Source organism: Diadema antillarum, unplaced genomic scaffold, assembly GCF_040938485.1.
Source record: "Diadema antillarum isolate AM-2024a unplaced genomic scaffold, OU_Dant_1.0 scf00000054, whole genome shotgun sequence".
Classification (NCBI taxonomy): Eukaryota; Metazoa; Echinodermata; class Echinoidea; order Diadematoida; family Diadematidae; genus Diadema; species Diadema antillarum.
The window spans coordinates 1,439,006-1,460,241 of record NW_027270943.1 but is presented as its reverse complement, the minus strand read 5'-3'; the positions used below and the strand labels follow the sequence as shown (position 1 = coordinate 1,460,241).

The 21,236-nt window shown below is 38.5% G+C and overlaps 1 protein-coding gene across 1 annotated transcript in view; it reads right to left on the bottom strand.

Moving 5' to 3' along the window:
* Window positions 1–4,256, bottom strand: part of LOC139715730 (uncharacterized) — a 96,075-nt gene extending 91,819 nt beyond the window's left edge. Inside the window, exons 1-4 of the mRNA XM_071627279.1 lie at window positions 3,476–4,256; window positions 2,958–3,106; window positions 2,559–2,711; window positions 378–780 (exon numbers count right to left, since the gene is read on the bottom strand). Of these exons, the coding sequence (XP_071483380.1) occupies window positions 378–780; window positions 2,559–2,711; window positions 2,958–3,106; window positions 3,476–4,256 (1,486 nt within the window). The remainder of the gene's footprint in view (window positions 1–377; window positions 781–2,558; window positions 2,712–2,957; window positions 3,107–3,475) is intronic.
* Window positions 4,257–21,236: the final 16,980 nt, after the last annotated feature.

Here is a 21,236-nt window from a genome sequence, read left to right as displayed (position 1 = left end):
AAGTAGAAAATCGTAAAACAATTACCTACCTCGTTATCTAACAGAACGGCGAAGTTTTTGAACATATTATTTAAAGTATCTTTGCGATTGTTTTATTTGCGACGGAATTTATTGTAACTATTTTCGACCATACGTTGTTAGCAAACATTCGCCGCTCAGTGACATACCTTAATAGTTTAAGGAAAGTGTACATACAATAGAAATAGACACACTTTTCGCTGTTGTTGTGAATGTTCCATTCGTTTTGCCCTTACCATGAAAAGAATTACTAAAATCAATGGATCAAATTCGTGCATCTCCTACTTCTGGGAAGGGGTGCGGGAATAGTACGCCGGAACATACAACAAAATGAGAGGTATAATGGGTCAGTGATTTACCAGGCGGGAGCAGGCCGTGCGTGTATGCCGACTGTGGTGGCTCGGAACAAAGTGAAAAACGTCTGTCAAACACTGATTGCAGCAGAGAGCAGGGACAAGTCAGGGTCACAGAGCTGTCTGGAATTGTTTCCGCCTCTTCGTACCAGTCCACACACTCGGTCCTGGGATTGACAAACTCTGCGGTGTTGTTGTCCAGTCTAAAGACAATGCGATTGTCCAATGGCTGGTAGCTGCCCGGAATGTCATTCTCATAGAGGTACAACGAGGAGACGTCAGTATGGTAGCCGATCGCTGCTGCAACGGTTCGTGTACCAACATCCCACTGCAGCTGACTAGCATCGTAATGCAAGACGCTCACAGTGTGTACGCCATTTGTACCAATAATGGCCTGGAAAGTATTAACCTTTGACAAAAGAAAATAAGTAGAATATTATTTACAGTGAATCATAATATATGTCATCGGGTATTCTTTCTCACGTACGTGAAATGGGAACTCCATTGCTGAGTTTTTGACTTGTTTATTGGGATGAGGCCAGGTATTGCGATGTTGTTATGCAACATGCATCACTTGGTTCCTATGAGAAGGTGTGTAGTAGTCAATATATAGCACAATGCAACTGACATGGAATCATCATTTTCTTAATAATACATCAAATAAAAGTTTGTTAGGCATCCAGAAAGTAACATGCATAGAGATTCAGTAAGAAAAGAGTCTGATGAAAACTGAAAACAAACACCAAATAAAAAAGAACATTTACCGCATTACAATGCCCAAGTACACTGTCACACATATTTAATATCAATATCGAAAATGTTGTCTCTACACTTACTTCATCATTTGATGTTGATAACGCAGGACGGAGATTGACGAAAGTGACCTTCAGAGCGTACGTGTACACAATGTCAGTAAGATCGACGCTTTCCCCAGCGTCTTGCAGTAACTGTTGTATGGCGCCCAGATCACCAACGTATTCCTTTGATATGAGACAATGCAAATTATTATTCCTTCATTCTATTTTAGTTTTGTTTATGGCCAAGATGATGCATTCGAATTTGATTGCTATAATTTCTATGATTGTTCAAGAGGAGCAAGAGCGAAGAATTCAAGAAAAAAAAATCAGAATGTCTATTTCAGCTGATAAGCAGATAACCCTATCTTAATTTTTAATCATGGTTGGATTATTCGTTGGATTATTCCAAAACATTGGAACATCGCATATGACTATACACACCTCTTAAATACGTGTGAATTCAGCCAATTCAGACAAATAATGTTGTGATACAATAGAGTACTGACATGGCAGGTTAGCTGTTAACAAATTTTGAGCGTAAAGACTTTTGGTAACCTCCATGTGCCACCATTTCTTGATGAGAAGAATACTAACACTGGAATTAAACAAGTTTTTTTTTTTCTTTTTAAAAATTACATATTTTTCTCGACTTGTTACTTAAAGTGTGTACTCTTCACGATGTCATACTTCTCTTTGTGTCACGAGAGACAGTCATAATTCTACTTCTGACGTACAAAATTACACGTAATTTTGCACCCACGTATTTTCAAAACCTACTCTCTCTCAATTCCTCATCTGCTAAACTCTATGGTTCATCTTTCTCTCTCCAATTACTTCACGGCCCACGTACAAAAACCTGTTATGGTGACCGAGCCTTATCTTCCATTGTCCCCACCCTTTGGAATACATTCACCATGCCTCATATATTGAATCATTTGAGATTCTTCTCAAAACTCATCTTTTTTGTCATTTGTAATTTTCTTTCTGGAGGCGTACAGAGTCAAGTAGGAATGATTTCATCTCTGTATCACATGCATTTTTTTTTCTTCGTTGTTTCGTTCCTGCTATTTTGGTCTTGCATTGTCCTAATGTTATTGTGATTTCTAGTTTTCTCGTAACAAACGCAAACAGGAAAACTGACCACAAATGAATATTTTTTAGTGGAAAATTTAGCAAAGAAAATGGGATTCCATCGTATTCCTATGGAATCCCATTTTCTTTGCTCAATTTTCCACTAATAAATTCTATTTTCTTGTATGAATAGCACTAGCGAGATTACAAACACCAGCATAAATTGACATATAAATGCATTTATTATCATTATTTTTATTATTAGTGAACTTGCGTAATTGAGAAAACAGCAAAGTGAAGTGAACTAATTTGCTCTAACCTGATAGTAGATTTGTGAATCATTGCTGCAGAAATCCGTCGAGGCACCAAGGACAAAGACGACGCTGTGTTCATCAGTTTGAGAAGGGTTGTAGAAGCTGTTTAGATTATCATTGGTCGCATTAGAGAAGACCAACGCGCCGGATGATGTGATCTGAGAGAAAAAGCAAAAGAAATCTAAATTTTTAGTATGTGACCTCAAGAATAACAGATATAGCATGATGAGATTGCACTTTTATTTTGACATTGATCTAAAGGACATTGGTGTCGAGGTCTTCAGCTTTATACGATGGAATTTTTCAACATGCTTTGACTCATCTGTTCCATGAGTGGTATAAGTAATCACTTAATGTCTATGCCGAGAGGATGAACGTCAATGGCGGACTGGAATCAAACCTACCCTGACATACGAAAAGAGGGCGTCCCTCCCTACTGGTAGTCCTGTTATGGGGCCGACGGCTGACGACACTGAGTAGCAGCCTCGACCCTCGGAATCTTTCGCCATTGCCAGGTCCTCTTCTTCTAAACCGTATTGTAAGTAGAAAGACCCTGAAATAAGAATGAAAAGCGATAACGAAATTCTGCTTCTATATTGTGATGCAATGTCAATTCAATATGTCTTTTTCACTACAAGCGCTGACTATCGTCACATTAAAGAGTTTGATTCAATAATGGTAATCATCACGATGTTAATAATGACATTAGGAAATGATTATTGTTGAAAATGTTCATATTACGAATGAAAACAATATCGAAAATAGTGAAATTACATAAGTCACAAAAATGACCTAACTATTTTAGTGGCAATGAAGCTACCAACGCATTCTTTCTTTAAACTTGAAGTAAGTGCAAGTTTAGAAACTGAGGTGGTGACAATGGTGTTGAGTCCTCTGCCGATCCTACCAGGAACAGTCCTACCTTCGGTCGACTCAGCCGTTGAGCTCGGCAACGTTGTTGTGGGCACATCAACCGTTGGTGTTGGCCCTTGTGTTGTTAGTCCTCCTGATGTTGACCTTTCTGTTGTCAGTCCTTTAGTTGTCGGCTCCTCTGATGTTGGTCCTTGAGTTGTTGCCCCTTCTGTTGTTAGTTCTTCTGTTGTTGGCCGTCCTGTTGTTAGTTCTTCAGTTGTTGACCCTTCTACTGTTTGCACTTCTGTTGGTGGAACTTCTGTTGTGCGTCCTTCTGCTGTGCGTCCTTCTGTTGTTTGCCCTTCTGTTGTTAGCTCTCCTGTTGTTAGTCCATCAGTTGTTGGCCCTTCTACTGTTAGCATCTCTGTTGGTGGAACTTCTGTTGTCGGTCCTTCAGTTGTTGGTCTTTCTGTTGTTGGTCCTTCTGTTGTTGGTCCTTCTGTTGTTGGCTCTTCTGTTGTTGGTCCATCTGTTGTGGGTCCATCTGTTGTGGGCCCTTCTGTTGTTGGTCCTTCTGTTGTTGGTCCTTCTGTTGTTGGTCCTTCTGTTGTTGGTCTTTCTGTTGTTGGTCCTTCAGTTGTTGGTCCGTCTGTTGTTTGTACTTCAGTTGTTGGTCCTTCTGTTGTTAGCTCTTCTGTTGTTGATTCTTCAGTTGTTGGCCCTTCTGTTGTTAGTACTTCAGTTGTTGATCGTTTCGTTGTTGTCAAGATTAATTCAATGGTTGAAGAGATCGTGGTGGTTTGGGGCATTGTACTTCCTTCTGCGGTGTATTCTTTCACGGTTGGTGTCATCATGGAAGTAAGCATCGTAGAAAGGTAGTCAATTGTTGGAGTTGGTGATGTAGAGAGGTAATCGCTTGCTGTTGAAGTCAAACTCAGTTCTGTAATATACAGAGGAGAAGAAGGAGATCAGGTTACCATATTCTTGTTGTACCAACATGATGAACAAGAACTCAGGGCAGATTCCACATGGTGCATGAACGAGACTCGCTGTTCATAGAACGTTGAACAATTTTGGTGGTTAATTATCAAAGAGCCTTTCTGCATGAATGCGTTTTATATCGTATTTTTGAGGACTTGAATTCTTCCACAGAATGTCTACGTTTGTATACTGCTTACTTCCTACTTAATCTGTTTATAAATTGTTTATTGCTTACCGAAAAAAAAAATCTCGATTAAATTTGAGGTTTATCTCCCATACTACTTTTTTTTTTTTTGGCCGATGGTAGCTATGTACAACCCATGTGCACAAAGGATTATGACTGTGTGTTCACTTTTATATTTGTGCAAATTGAAATAATTGTCACGTCTCGCCTAAGAATAGTAGCGTTTTTTGCTACATCTTTGAAGAGATATTTCACTCGATGTTCAAATGGAAGCTGTTGTAAAAGAGGTTACGTTGGGTTAACAGATCAGTGATCATTTCTCGGGAAATGTACGTGATAAGGTTGTGCATATTTCCAACACTGAAAAAAAAATCGGTGTTAGATTTAACACCTTGGGTGTCAAATCTAACACCGATCAAGTGTCAATAGAGGACCACATCCACAGGTGTAGAAAGTATGTTGTGCATGGCAATTTGTTGAAAGACGTTCAGCTGGCACTTCGTGGTGTTAATTTGACAATGCAGCTGGTGATATTTTGACACTGCGCTGGTGTTTATTCAATAATGGCACCGCATGGTGTTGATTTGATATCGCTGGTATTTATGTCAACGGTATGATACCTGGCCAGCTTCAATAGGAGACCACATCAACTCATGTTACTGTGGTGTAAATGTGTTCAGACTTTTTTTTTCAAAATTCAAGTACGTTATCGGAAAATTCTTGATCGTCTTGTTGAAGTTCAAAATCAACAAGAAGAGCAGTAAATAAGAAACAATAAAAAAAAACTATTCCATATTTTGATATGACACCCGGAGGAGTTAATCTAACGCCATAAATGAGCGCCTGAAATCTAACACAAGCTCGGTATTTCATATTCAACACCGGGCTTTTGGCAGTGAAGAAATGGGAATACGTCGAAAATGACAGAAGGTAATGCAATAGGTGACGACGTGACGGCACGTCCTAACTAGTGTCCGCTGGATTTTGTCAGTTGTTTCTTTTTTTGAAAAAAAATAATTCTGTTCCTTGAAAAGCAGTATAAAGTTCGAAATCTCCTGAAATTAAAAAGAATGTCAAATTAAAACTTACAATAGCTTCTATCTTTTTCTTTCAAATATAAAGGTAAACTGAACGGCATCTCAAGTCGTAGGCTAACAAGGTGACCTTCAGATGCATACCAACACATGTCCTGTTGTCGAAGTTAAGGACAAAACCATCACGACAGGCACACTCGTAGCTACCATATGTGTTATTACAGATCTGTTCGCACTCGTGACCAACTTCGCATTCGTTAACGTCTGTAGTGAAAAAAAAAGAAAACACAAAATAGGAAGATATTTCTCTGAAGTTGTGATTGCGCATATAGTCATCCGCCATCGTTAAAACCAAAGGTATCACAAATACATTGACACAACATGGATGCAAACATGTTCCTTCGATTGTCGAAATCCTTTAACGGTTACCAAAATGTGGTTTCCGTTGGAACGACATTCCATTAGTTACAATAAGTTTGCCTGATGTGGGGATTTTTTAAATCAAATTAATGCCCCAAACGAAGATATCAAATTGCGTCCTTCTAATACATGCTGGCGCAAAATCAATTGGTCAGTGGATTATCTTCACATTTTACATTTTTGTTTTGGAACGTACGTTAAAGAACAACAACAACAATAAACTGCAACATGATAAAACATAGAGTAATTTTACGTACATACACAGGTACGACGAAACACAATTTGTGCGTCGAGATGTAGCAAGATATGATGTCACTAAAAGCCCCTCATATAAAAAAAAAAATCTATAGTACAATGAGTAGATCAACATCAGCAAGTTGTTCTCAAGATTGCTTCGCATTTTGTTGCTTCGCTTCTACTCAGTGTATGAAAGAAAATCAGCAATAAAAATATATTAGCGTGGCAATAAAATGATAGAATCAAGCGTTTAGAGATGGAACATCTAATACTGATTACGTGTTGATAATTTGTCATCACAACCTTCTCTCCTACTAAACATTACACATGAAAGTTAAGCCTCGTCACATGCATTACTATTACTCTTTCCTTTTGAAAAAAAAAAGTAATTGAAAAGCACTTCCAACGTCGACATCTCCTATCAAAAGTCTGTGAAATAATGCCAACAAACAGGTCCTATTTTCCCCTTCAACTATAAAGATAAACTTAACGACCACGTAAGGCGCAGTGTAACAAAATTGACTTCGGATGCATACCAACACACGTCCTGTTGTCGAAACCAAGGATAAAGCCATCACGACAGCTACACTCGTAGCTACCATCTGTGTTATTACAGATCTGTTCGCATTCGTGACCGACTTCGCATTCGTTAACGTCTGTAGTGAAAAACGAAAAAAAAAAGAGACTGGAAAGATGATTCTCTGAAAGTTATGACTCGTCACATGCATTACTACTTTCTTTTCCGTTTAATCATTGAATGAGCATGGTAGAGTGACTTATATTTATCTATTTTCTTCTACAGATAAAACTACAATATATGATTGCAAATGGCCTACAATAACAATAGTAACTTTAAACCAGGATCAGCTAGACTGATGCAATGTAAAATAAGAGAAGCGGCAATGAAGTGGGCCTATACTTGAGAATTCAGCGATTTCACGGAGTTTTGTTTACACACCACTACAGTTCCGCATATCATCGTTGAGTTGATATCCGAGGTCACACAGACAGGTGTAGCTACCATTTGTATTCGAACATGCGTGTTGACATCCATGGCCGTCCATGCACTCGTTGATATCTGCACAGATTGACAACCAAATTTAAAACATCATGAGTTATTTCTGCTAAACATATTCCTTACCTAGTTTCACTAAAGAAAAAAGTATTCGACTCCTGGTTGAGATACACAATCATATCTCAAGGGATTCAGAGTAAAATGATATATATATATTTTTTTGCCTGAAATAAAAAGAAAAAAGAAAAATCACGTCTGCCTTTAACGTAGCTACCCTCTCTCAGATTCAATTACGAACTAGTGAATTCAGTTCAGTTCATTTCCGGTCACTTGAATTTTCTTTTTGAAATCACAAAAAATATGTAAATCCTAACATTTTTAATGGATTCCTGAATAAACTTACCAAATAATATTCGACAAGTAGTTGAAATATCACGCTCAATATGGCAAATTTTGGAGAACACAGAACGCCAATGTAATGATATTTATCCTACATTCTCTTTCTCTCTCTATCTCTCTGTCTCTCTCGATCAAACTTCAGAACAACTTCGACATTAGAAAGTGGTAAAACAGATTATGAACATTACGTCTGCTTATATTATCAAGGGATGGAATAGCATTGGTTGAGGTGAGGATTGAGCTTATAACTTTTTGCAAGATACTCAGGAACCACGTGTTGAAATGTTAAAGAGCATGCAAATCTAAGAGGAATTCAAAAATTATCTGATGAAAATCTGAAATGACTGAGATATCCAAAACGAAGTAAAATAAAGCTATCCTACTAAGAGTTGGATCTCACCATTTACAGGATTGCTTTGTGTTGGATATCTCATCCATTTCAAAACCAATCATCAAAAAACGTTGGAAACCTGGGCCCCATCTCAACCGATACTGTACCATCCTTTTATCACCTGCGCAGTGTGTTGTAACCACATACTCGGAGAAATGCAGACGGACACGCTAAGTATAGTACATCCTCACCTACACACAAATTTTCACTACGTCAGAAAAGATACCACCGTATGCTATGAAAATGAGGTATGAATGACGAGGAACTGGAACATTTGTGGAGTGATTCGGCTCGTTTTGAAATGTTCAAAATCAGCCGAATACCCTCAAATATACTCCCGAATGTAGTCCCGACAAATTTCATTGGGGGCACATTCGGGATGCATTCGGATGGAATTCGGTTGGATTCGGGGAGGCATTCGGGGTATTCTGGGCTGATTCGGGGTTATTCGTATCATTAGGGGAGTAACAGCCCGAATCATCTAGCCAAATAGACCCAAGTAACACGAATAGAGCCGAATCTCCCAAGAATATCTCCAAATACCTCCCCGAATCCTATTACCCGAATACGGAGCAAAATACAGGTGATTGAGCCGAATAGGCTAGAATACGGCCGAATAGCAGTCGAATAGGTTGAATGAGTGGCGAGAATGACCCAAATAGGCCAATGCGGACAATTCTTGGGCGTGTTCGTTGGCGTTTTCTGCGCATTTGGCCATCATATAACATTGGTCCAGATTCGGGTCGACATTTGGCTTGTCATTCGGCTCTATTCGGCTGTAATCGGGGCATGTGGGCCACATTCGGCTCGATTCTGGTCTCATACGGCTCGATTCTGGTCACTATTCGGATTGGCATTCGGCTTTATTCGGGATGGCCAAAATTGATTTGGGTCAATATTCTTGACGATTCTGCTCTGATTCGGGACTTATTCGGAACCTATTCGTTTCTGCTTCTTGAGCTCCCTAATCAGAAACCAATAGGTTCCGAATCCACCGAATCCATCCAAATCCGGCCATATACGGGAAGAATTGGTCCAAATTTATTCGGGAGAATTCGGTTCTGGTCAACCTTGACTTAAGTGAAGCTCTCAAATGCGATGTATTACATAGCATACACAACAAATGCATAAATATACATAATAATGCTCATTTCCATTTGACGTTCAAGATTGGGCTGATTATACACCTGGAGTGCAAACTGAGGAATGAAAGGAAACAGACACGACATTTTATGTGTAAACAACGGTATGAATGATTGAATCTTCATGCAAATATTGAACAGTAAGTTGCAGTAAAGTTGTTATACATGCCACGTGCTGCTAAATTAGCCAATCACAAGTAATATACTAACTAACTGTAGTGCCCCCCCCCCTCGAGCCGGAGTGGTTAACATATGGAAATCTTACCTGAGCATTGAGATCCGTCTTCCTCCAGGTTGTAACCTTCGAAGCATGCGCAAGTAAACCCTGGTTCCTCATTTATACACACTTGTGTACAGTTGTTGGCATCATTAAAGCATTCGTTGATATCTGGGAAGTTAAAGCAAAATGGCTACCAATGGATATTCACATGGAGGTATAAAAATTCATTCTTTTCGTTCAAAGAAACACCATTAACAATGAAGGCACACATTTTTGAAACGGTGTAACACATATTTTGTTTAAAGGTACAATGTACTTTCAAGTATAGATTTATGTGTACATCATGTGATTTCTTATTTCTCATTGTCATTATTCCATTCTTGTACTTACTTTCATGAATTTGTGCTTGTAATGAATTTCGCATGCCATCATTCCTTCTTTCCCACTGCGTATTGAGCACATTGGGACTTGGTGAATAATTAAGTACTCTGTTTTGTTATTATTGTATATCATTAACGGTAGCCTCAAATTCGCTTAAATATTTCATGTACAAACGAATGCACAACTTTTTTTTTTTTCAGAAAACAAACGTGCTTTGATCTATCTTCGTAAAATAATATTCCCGCGTTCTTTCCTAATTCATTTTGTGATTCTACATGTTAAAACATTTATTTGTGTGTGTGTGTGTGTGTGTGTGTGTGTGTGTGAGGAATGTGCAGTCAAAAATGAACGTGTGCTTTTGGTGCTCCACCAACCATGTATACATTTTCAATAGCAAAGCGGATCTAACAGAAAATGTCGGGTGGAGACCGTCGCCTACGAAGTGGTGGGAAGCCCAAGGCCGACAGACCCCCGATAAGCGATCGCAAGCATGACCCTGTAACTACCGCGAAGATCTTCAACGACGAAGGAGGTGTCAGGCCGTAGTTGCTGTGCTTTGGTCATCTACCCGTTACTGAAGTAATGAGATGTAACCATTTCTCAATAAATGGAGAGGAGATAGTTAAAGAAAAGATTGTCTGCGTCTTCAATATTTTGTCACTGAAGTTTGGATGAATTTACTATTGAAAACAACAAATTTTGCAACATTTCATTTTTGACCTTGCTGCCTATTCAGAGAGACTGCGCGTTCCGTGATCGCATAAGCATCACAAGTGACAAGTCATTGTAAAGCGGAATAATCAAGCTTTTTAATGATACGACATTCACATAATTATGATGATGAGGAACAAGAGATATTTTACCCCTCAAACTTAAATTGTAGAACTTTTTGAGGAGTTTATATACGTTAAGTATTTTGCATGCTCTATTGTTCTTTTCTGTTACTATTCAAATGTTCAGTTTAATCATTGTATCATTGGATGTTAGCGTTGATCAATATTAGTATTGATTATTTGTACAAAGATTTAAGGAATTATACCATTGACGCTTAAATCTTAACGTTGATTGAATAGTTGAATTTTTTTTATTGTTTTCTTGGCCTCTGTTTAACTTATCCTATCAGATATTTCACATCTTTTGAGTCACCGTACGTTTCAACCAACATTATACTTTATTTGATTCCTCACTTATCTATTGTTCATTATTTTTGTATCTGTGGATGTATTTTGTATGCATGTTTGTATGTATGTATACATTTTTGTATTTATTTTTGTAGCATTTATGTTGTATATTATATTATTATCTATGTTTATCATGTACAATTGCTATAGGGTGCACCTTACCCGACAAGCGTTCGCTTGTTATAGATGTTACCCAAAAGAAACCTTGTAATAATTTACCTTTTTTAATCCAAAATAAATGTGAATTGAATTGAAATATGATTGACTTGTTAATGAACTTCGTCTATCATTCAGATTATTGCTATTTGTTTCTAATTTTATCCTTTGTTCTGCTCTAAATGGAGTACCACTCTTACTAAAGAGAATTATCATCCTAAAGCCTTTTGATTCTTGAAACATTGATGGCAAATCGTTCCAAAAGTACCCACAAATTAGGAACCAATCATTTGCACATGGTGGACCATGTTTTTCAAAATGACTATCTACACACGTAAGGCCATCTATCGACACGTCCAAATAGAATCTCAAATCATATTTGCCATAATCATCATACGAGTATAATGAACTTCTTTGATGCTGGTTTGTTTTTATAATTTGACCACGCACTATGAACACAATACTGCTTGGAACACCCAGTTAAGGTGGATACAGCGCTTGACTAATATCCATTTTATGTTCTAAGATTATCATAATTATGATGTTTCATTACAGAGTACTCTCTTCGTTGGCATGCAGAGTGTCAGCAAAGTACTGACCTGAGCATATGTCTCCATTCCCCGTGTAGCCTGGTAGGCAAGTGCAGTAATAACTCCCGTCAGTGTTGTGGCACTCGCCGTTGCTACATATGTCCTCAGATTCTGCGCATTCATCTACGTCTGCGCAACAAAAATAAACAAAGAGACAAACAAAACCGAAAAAGCAGAGTGAGTATAGCTTACGATTTTTATTTTCATTTTTTTTTGTATGTTCTCTGTTACCCTTGTGTCATTCCATGTTATGAACTGGAAAAGTCCCACTGCTGCCAAATTTTTGAATACCGTTGGTGCTAACCAACGAGCAACATCAATTGTTTTGCCGTGTTTGATTTTCTGCAAACATATATTGAAGATGACGTAATTTGCATGAATATTTGAAGTGTTTGGTTTATACAATAATATTAGAAGGGGCTATTTGAAGAAAACCGCTTAAAACTGTACTACAATACAGGCGTAAAACAAAGACAGACAAAAGTGCCAAAGCCAAATATGAAAGTGATATCATACCATTTAGAAGGACGATATTGTCGGGCAATAAAAGGTAATTGTTTTGGACTTGCGTCAACCCGTCGTAGAAGGCGCTCTCCAGGCTTCCCGAATTGAGTGTCGTTGATGGTGGAAGATCAACCCTGAAAGTGACTGTCACCTGAGAGTCTTGCAGGGTGTAATTGTACACAGAGACCTGCAGCACATCCGAGCTTTCGCTGATATTTCGAAGGTGTTGCAAGACCTGTTGTTCCGACAAAGTTGAACAGTAGTGTAGCAGCATGACATTTACGATTGTTTCTGGTTTTTTTTTTCTCTCAGTTTACATTTCTATTGGAAACAACAAAGCTGGACGTTCATATAGGACACGAAACGTTTAAATCATGTTTCTCCCTCTTCTCCTTCTCTATCTCTTTCTCTCTCTGTAGGTTTACGTGTATTTTCATATTTGTGATATATATGTATAATCATATATGTTATATATATATAATATATATATATATATATATATATATATATATATATATATATATATGTTATATATATATATATTCATTCATCTTGCATTTATATAAATTTATCCATAAAGAATTTTTATAACGTTAATAGTAATAATCAGCGCTTTACGAAAGCCAATATTACAAGAAAGTAACTGTCGAACTAAATGAAGGCATAGTATTCCGTTGCAACACTTTCCAAGCGTTAAACAAAACGCTCTCCGGAGGAAGTTGAAATATTTCACTGAAGGGAAACGGTGGTAAATTGACACGTTGAGGGCGTCTATAAGATAACTTCTGTGAAATATCACGGACTGGTGCGTAAGAATGTAAATCTAAGTTTGCAATGTCCTATTCATCAGTTAAAGAAAAGCCTTTCGGTTGTCAAGCGCCTGAATGTGTGTACTTAATCTAGATACTGGTACTAATAAACAGGTTCATTTTTAATGCTGTCCCGTTTCCATTCTAATTTCAATTTCAATTCCAATTTCGATTTATTATTATTTTCTTTTTTTTTTAGAATACAATGTACAGACTAAAATACAATAACACCAATTTTGGTAACTTAAAATTTTCTAATCGTATCAATTAATGTTCAAACGAAAAAAAAATAACTCATTTAGAAGCAAAATAAGTAAATTGTCGCATTTTTACTTTCATGACGTGTTCCAAGTTGCAGGGGCCGTTACAACAAACATACGAAATGATGTTTGACAAGATGTTGAGCCCTTTCCTGACAGAACCATTAAAAATTCTTTTCCCAAGGATTTACTCGCAAAAAAGGAGGGGTGTTGAGAGGTGCAAATACGGGGGGGGGGGGGGGGGGTAGTCACGAATGTCACGCTTTATTTCACTTTAACTTAAACAAAATGAAAACATTTAAAGGGTCCAAATATTAACATAACTACACAAATTTGTTGTAATTCTCAGTACAAGAATATAATTCAATTTTCTAATAAGTATGTTTATGCACATGTATTCAAGGACAATACTTATGTCTCATCATTAAGTGTCATTTTCTTTGTAAGGTTCTACAAAATGTGGATTGCTTCAGATGATTCGAGAGAACATTCAATACATCAGATCCATAGGCCCGAATTCACGAAGGTGATACAAATGAAACCATGGTTTAAACCATGGACAAAAACCATGGAGCGCCAAGTGTCGCATGGAATATTTCCTTACGAAATTGGTCATTTCGTCGACAAAATGACCGTTTCGTTGACAAAATTTTCATTATGACGACAAAATGTTTATTTAGTTACAAAATGTTGTCATTTCGTTACAAAATAATTATTTCATCGACGAAATGACTGATTCATAACGACATTACAAAAAGTATACACGCGAACGGTGACAAACAGATAACTAGAAATGTCGCTACAGCGACTGGTTATACCCCCGCCAAACAACATTTCATAAGCTTTGGTCAAAAAACTGAGGAAGTAGTTAAATCCTCAAGATCTTTCCTTGATCTTCTGCCATTAATATGCCATTACCATGGCAACGTACTTTCGGGTACTGTCGAAAAATGCGTCTTGCACATCTACAACCAAAGGCACACATCTGTACCAAGTTTCATGGAAATTGGGCAAAAACTGAGGAAGTAGTTTGCAACACAAAATTTTCCATCATTTTGGCTCATAATATGTGAGCTGCTACCATGGCAACATACTTTTTGTCACTGTCAAAAAATGTGTCATGCTGACCTATATCCTAAGACAGACATTCAATATGAATTCCATGAGAATTGGAAGAACACTGATGAAGCAGTTTTGCCATGAACCATTTTGCCCTATATTTTACCAATAACATGCCGTTACCATGGCAACGCACTTTTTGCCACTGCGGAAATATGTGTCTTGCACATTAACATATTCAGATGAACATCTGTACCTAATTTCATAAAAATTGATCAAAAACTGTGGGAGGAGTTCGCGACGCAAGATTTGTACCCATTTTTGCCCATAATATGCCGTTACCATGGCAACGTACTTTTGGGTACTGTCAAAAAATATGTCTTGCACATCTACAACCCAAGGCACACATCTGTGCCAAGTTTTATGGGAATCGGTTGAAAACTGAGGAAGTAGTTCGCGACGCAAGATTTGCAACGGACCGACCGCCCGACCGCCCGACCGACCGCCCGACCGCCCGACCGTCCGCTGATTCCTATATACCCCCTTCAAACTTCGTTTGGCGGGGGTATAATGAGCTATGACGTAGATCCGTCATTTGCATACCATCAATCACAGTGCGTTGAGCGTTAAAGAATAATACATATTCATGATGCAATCACGCGCCGCAAATGCTACGTTGAGCTAATGTATTAATGAAATCTAAATACACTGTAGTAAGAAAAACGCGCGCACCTATTGTCACGTCACGAATTTGCATACGCGCTACGTCACGATCACACGTTGACCCGATGCGACCTCGTAAGGCCAATGCCATTTAGCCAATCAGCGTAGCGTATTCAAGTGAGAAGCACGCAGGGACGCGCAATTGCTTTAGTGTATGAACATATTGGTGGGCTATTCACTCGGGGCTAAACTGACAAGGTTTATGAATATCAACAAGGTACCGATGGCGAAGTTTCACGAAATTCCTCCAAACTCAGTATAAATACACGTGAGTATTTGCTGCAACTCACTAGGCAGGTGCATTTTACAAAAACAACAGATATGGCAGTAAAATAACCCTTCCAAAATGGCCTTCAGGTTCACAGTTGGCACACCGCGCCGTCAATGCAAAATTGCGTGTTGTCGTAGAGCTGATTGCGTTTGCGTGAGAAATGACACCTAATTTTCAACTCGAAAGGTACTGATGTAAAATTTTCACAAAAATCTACAAATGAGGTATGTAGAGCAAGCTTGAAATCTAAATTTTCATAAAAACCAGGAGCATTTATCAGCAAAAAGACATATTCTGGGAGGTATGAGTTCGTAAAGTCGAGAGTCCGTGTAAATGTCCTATTGACCGATTCGGGTTCGTTTAGGGCAGCAGACATTTCATGGCACTGGGCGCAGCCATAGTGGGTGTCTCAGCCGACCCCCCCCCCCCCCCCCCCCGCTCTCCCCCACCCCGGGCAACATGTTTATCACGCACTTGTAACAAAGATTCCCGCACTAAGCAAGCATTCGCGCACTCAGTACGAGACGCCCATTGGCTAAAGCAGTTTTTCATTCTGCGCGCGTGCTAATGTAGGGAGAGGGGTGGGGAGTGGGGAGGGGGGGGGGGGGGGTCGGCTGAGACACCGAGTAATGGCGCTGCCCATGCCAAAAATACACATAGCGCGTCACAGAATCGGTCAATAGGGAGCATTAGATTTTAGACGCGCGGAAGTTCAAAGGGAAAAAACATGTTCTGAGCGTGCATTTAAAAACGCTCGTTTCCTATGCAGGATGTCACCGCACTTTTTGTAATGAAATACTCCATGCGACACTTGGCGCTCCATGGTTTTTGTCCATGGTTTAAACCATGGTACAATTTGTACCACCTACGTGAATTCGGGCCATAATGTCTTCAAGATCTATGAGCCACCAAATTCGTGGGTTATTCAGACCAATGTTAGTACATGTACGGATTGGATATACAATGTACATGAATTTTGTGTAGTATTAAAAGCAATCATTAAAAACAATGTTTCATTATAGTTAGAATATATGATAATATAAAACAGAATTATGATGCTAAACAAAATTATGATGTAAACTTTATGACAATATATCTAGCGGCTCTAAAAGTCACTTTGCCAAATTCACATCTACTATAAAAGTCACTGGGGCAGAAACACGTTGAAAAGTTAAATTCTACAGACAACTGCAGGATAAGACGAAAGGTATTTAAAAAGCCTATGAAAAAAAACAACAACATTTGACTGGTAATCGTATGTGTTGATTGAACCTTCTTCATGTGTTGCACCGATATGTACTTCGCAATGTTTACTATAATCGTCATGCAGTTTAATACTCCACCATATTTGTTAATGCATCGACATGGTCCGTTGTCAGGAATTAAACGGGTGCATTTTGTCACTATAATAAGGTTTGTAAGTTTGGCTGTTATCTCGTTGTACAGAACAACCTAATTTCATTTCCGCTCGGTTTTTCCTGTAAATGCCATCTCAAAGCTACTTTGAGATAATATCTCCTCCTTGAATTCTGCAGGCAAAGAGCGTTGTTATTAATCTGTAAATCCAATCGTGACTGTAACTATAGACTCATCTGTGTCCGACACAGACGAGATCTGATGAACTTATTGCCACTATTTAACAATCCTTTGATATGTAAAGGATTGGCAACGGAATCGATAAGGACAACTGGTAAGAACATGCTCACATTTGATGTTATGGTCTTGAAGAGAGGAGCGAGTAAGAATAAGAATCGGAGTAGAAATTAAGGAATCAAGTAGGAAATAGGAAGTAGGAATTAATCTTAAGAGTAAGAATCACCGAGTGACCAGGAACTGATCATGGAGTAAAAATATGAGGCAATTAATGAGAATGATACAGAAATATTTTTTCACTCGAGATAAACATTTTGACTCTTACATCATCAGCCAATTTCATCTGTGTGGAATCTGATGAAATGGAGTCCGGGAAAACGGCCACACTCAACCCCGCTACGCTTGTCAGCCGAACGGATAGAGGTAGTGTCGTGGCAGCTGTCAGGGACCGCAAATAACAGAGAGGGGAAAACCAATTAAAATAACTTTTTTTTCTATACATTTTCTTTCAATTAACCTGTCTTTACAAAGGTTGTCTCAATTCAAAGGAAGTCTTATAATCGAACACATAGGTTCTGCGAACAAAATGTTTCCTATTTGACCTGTAGTGAATACGAAGAGAGTTCATTGACGGTGTCGCCAGGCCAAAATAAAATCAACAAAGGTAAAAGATGATATAAAATGATTGCTGTTTTTCCACTTAGCGGTTATTTGGGCCTGGAAACTTGAATGCAGGAAGTGCTAAGCAGTGAGTGTTATTATTAATTTCATTATCACTTATCATAAATATTATCAAATTCACCACCATTTTTATAGCTATGATGGTGATGGCAATTATTGGGATAATGATAATAATTATAGTAATAATAATCAGCATTGTCAGCACCATTACCATTATCATCTCTGCTACTACTATTGTTGTTACACTTACAGACACATCTGCCGTCTACTTCCCCGAAAAGTTCCGCACAGTCGCATCTGAAGGACCCAAAGGTGTTCACGCAGACACGATTGTCACTTGCATTGCAGTTGTGTGTGTCACTGTCAGCGCACTCGTCGAAATCTGCGACAAGATTATCAAATCTAGCTGCTTACCTTTTTATCTTACACTTTTCACACATTTATACTGTTTGTACAATATGTATAGTCGTTGTACTTAATTGTCTCTTATGTTCCCTTTCTATTTATCTCACGAAATGATTAATTTGTAACATACCTGCACAGATCCGTGATGAATTTTTATTGACATAACCGTTCAAGCACGTGCAATCGTAGCCACCGGGCGTGTTGGCACAAACGCTGATTTCCTTGTCGCAAGAGTCAACTTTGTTGGTACACTCGTCGAAATCTGTTTTTAGAAGGCAGGCAAATAGGCATAATTATGCGCTGATTGCATTATGCATTTATACTCTAGATTAATCTCAGCGTTCTTTGCCCGCATTTGCTTATCTCTTTACAGATAATAGGGATTATATAAGACCTCGATTACCAATTATCCGGACGACCATTGGCTGACATTTTTTCTAATGTTTTCATGTATTTTCAGTGCCAAATTTCACCCAAAACAGCGTTCAACCATTATCGCGCGAATACACGACGGGACATATTGCAATCCAATACTCATACTGTATATTTGAAGTCGGTTCGTGAGACGATGTCAAAGACGGGTGCCGCGTTTTGTCACTGGCACTGAGTGCACAGCAATGGTCACAGTACAATGCAAAGGTAATATTTGAAGAGTCGCATATCCTTCTCATTGTCGGTTATCCATACCTGCCAACATTTCAAGATGAAATATCTGACTCGTGGATTGCAAAAATCTTATTTTATATTCAAACTGAAGTTAAAAATCTTACTTTCGGTCAACTCTTCAGAAAATACACATAAAAGGTATATCTAGATATTTTTAAAAAATCTGATTTCTCTGACAAAAAATCTGATTTTGCTATTTTTCACGTGAAAAAGTTTACTGAATCTGATAAAATCTTACTAGTTGGCAAGTATGTTAATCAATCAAGCAGACAATACACATGATACATAAAGGGATATTCTACTTGCATTTGGTTTTACTTCCATATTAATTTATGAAGGATGAAACATGACGATGCAGATAATCGTAATATTAGTGATTTGGTACTACATGTAACATCATTGTGTACCCCCTAGCATGATATGCTAGATAGTGCCGTATTTGAGCATATCGTCAACTTCATGGGAAAGTTGGTGGACTTTCCGATACTTACACATGGACATCGAATTTCCACTACCATTTCCCTGATACCTATGTAACACCCAGTTTGTGGTGCGATATCAGAATCATTACTTCCACCATACCCCCCCCCCCCCACGATCGCAGTCAGAAACATTAACGAAGATGCCGTAAAATCCAAGCTAACGTATAAGAACTCATAAATCATCTTTGACTATTAAAATGCCTCATGAAGAAACCGACACACTGGAAGTCATCAATTTGTCGCATATAAAAGAAATTATTTATCACATCCGCAAAAAGTAGCGCAATAAGAGGAGACCTTTTTACTTACATTATGTTCCACATTGATAATCCTAACTCACCCAAACATGTGTCGTTCACCATGGTATAACCGTCAAAGCAAGTACAGAAGGCTGCGCCGACCGTGTTAGTACACTCAGCGTTTGGTCCACAGAAATCCTCATCACATTCATTTTTATCTAGATGTAGAGAATTACAATTGTTTCAATATCCTACCACTACCCTGTAACGTGTGCAAAGAACTACAGTTTACTTTCGTACAATTTATGTGCATTCTTTTTTTTTTGTAATCAATCATGAATGTGACGAATATCTCTAATTTTATCATCATAGGATACAACTTAAACATTGATAAGTTCTTGCCGCTAAAGAAGTCTTGTATATCTACAGAACATCTGATGTATATCTCAGTCTTTCCTTGTGAAAAAAAGACCTACAATTCTCAGTATAACCAGTGCGCAGAAAACCTCTGCGCACGCTGGAGAGCCCAGGCACAAATGCACCGTAGAGTTCATTATGATTGGTGCCTTTGTCGCTTCCGGTTGTCTCGCGCGGGTCACAGTTCCCATACAATTCAAGGGAGTTCTTCGTTTGCTTTTCCGTTGTTACTCTTATTTCTTGCCTATAATTCAGCTTTAAAAGAGTTGAAAGTTTTTTTTTTTAAAGTTTACTGATCTGCGGTCACTAGAGTAATGGTTCACTACTGCAAGACTTTAATGTACTGATCAGAAGATGGAACGAGAAGAAATCTTCAACAAAACAAAAAAAATACCTTTGGAAAAAGACAACACGTGACCTGAGTACATATGCAGCCAAAACCGGGGTAAGTTTGTCCCCTGAGGTATTCCATAATACGTCTAAAACGCAGGTCTGTAGGTGTTGGCGATACCGAGAATTGTGTTGAAATCTACATCCTACATCTAAAGCCAAGGAAAGTACGTAACAAGTATCGTGTTTGTATTCAGTGTGACTATCTCTTCGGTTACCCTTCAAATACCTTCTCATTTCTCACTGTTCAATTTACTTTTATTGAAATGATATGAACACATCGCTGTTCACCCCCTGTCAATTTAACATAGATACATAAGTTATTAATATTTCACAAAAGGGAAAGCAGTGGAAATAATGAAACTGATGAGAAAAAGAATTCATGGTAGTGGAACTGGCCTTCATTAACCTTACCTGAGCAAAATGTACCGTTTCCTTCATACCCTTCGCGGCATACGCATGAATAGGAGCCCGGCAAGTCCGTGCAGACGGCCAGCTGATGGCAGGATGCGATGCCTTCTGCACACTCATCGATGTTGCTGCAAACCTCGAACGCGTCGCCCCGGTAGCCCTGATTACAGGCGCACCTGTACGATCCGATCAAGTCAGAGCAGGTGGCATTTTGGGCGCATGCTGTCGGCGAAGTACACTCGTCAACGTCTGTGAAAGATAAGTTGTTATATCCTCTTGCAGGGCGCTTTTACACCAAAATACCGGATTTCGATTCGACTTAAGATTCATCAGTTTCGAATTTCTTAGAACAGGTGGTTTATAATTCATTCAAAATTAAATGCTACTGGACATTAATTCAAATGATTTGCCAAGTTAAAAAAGATAAAAGTACCGCCCCACCCGCCTTCAGGCCTTTTTGGTACAGGACCGACTGTTTCAAGGGTCTATAATGCATTTAAACTATTACTGTATCTATGTTTGAAAGATGTTATTCAACTTTTTATTGTATTATAGGGGCTAATTTCTGAGGTGCATTCAAGTTCAAATTC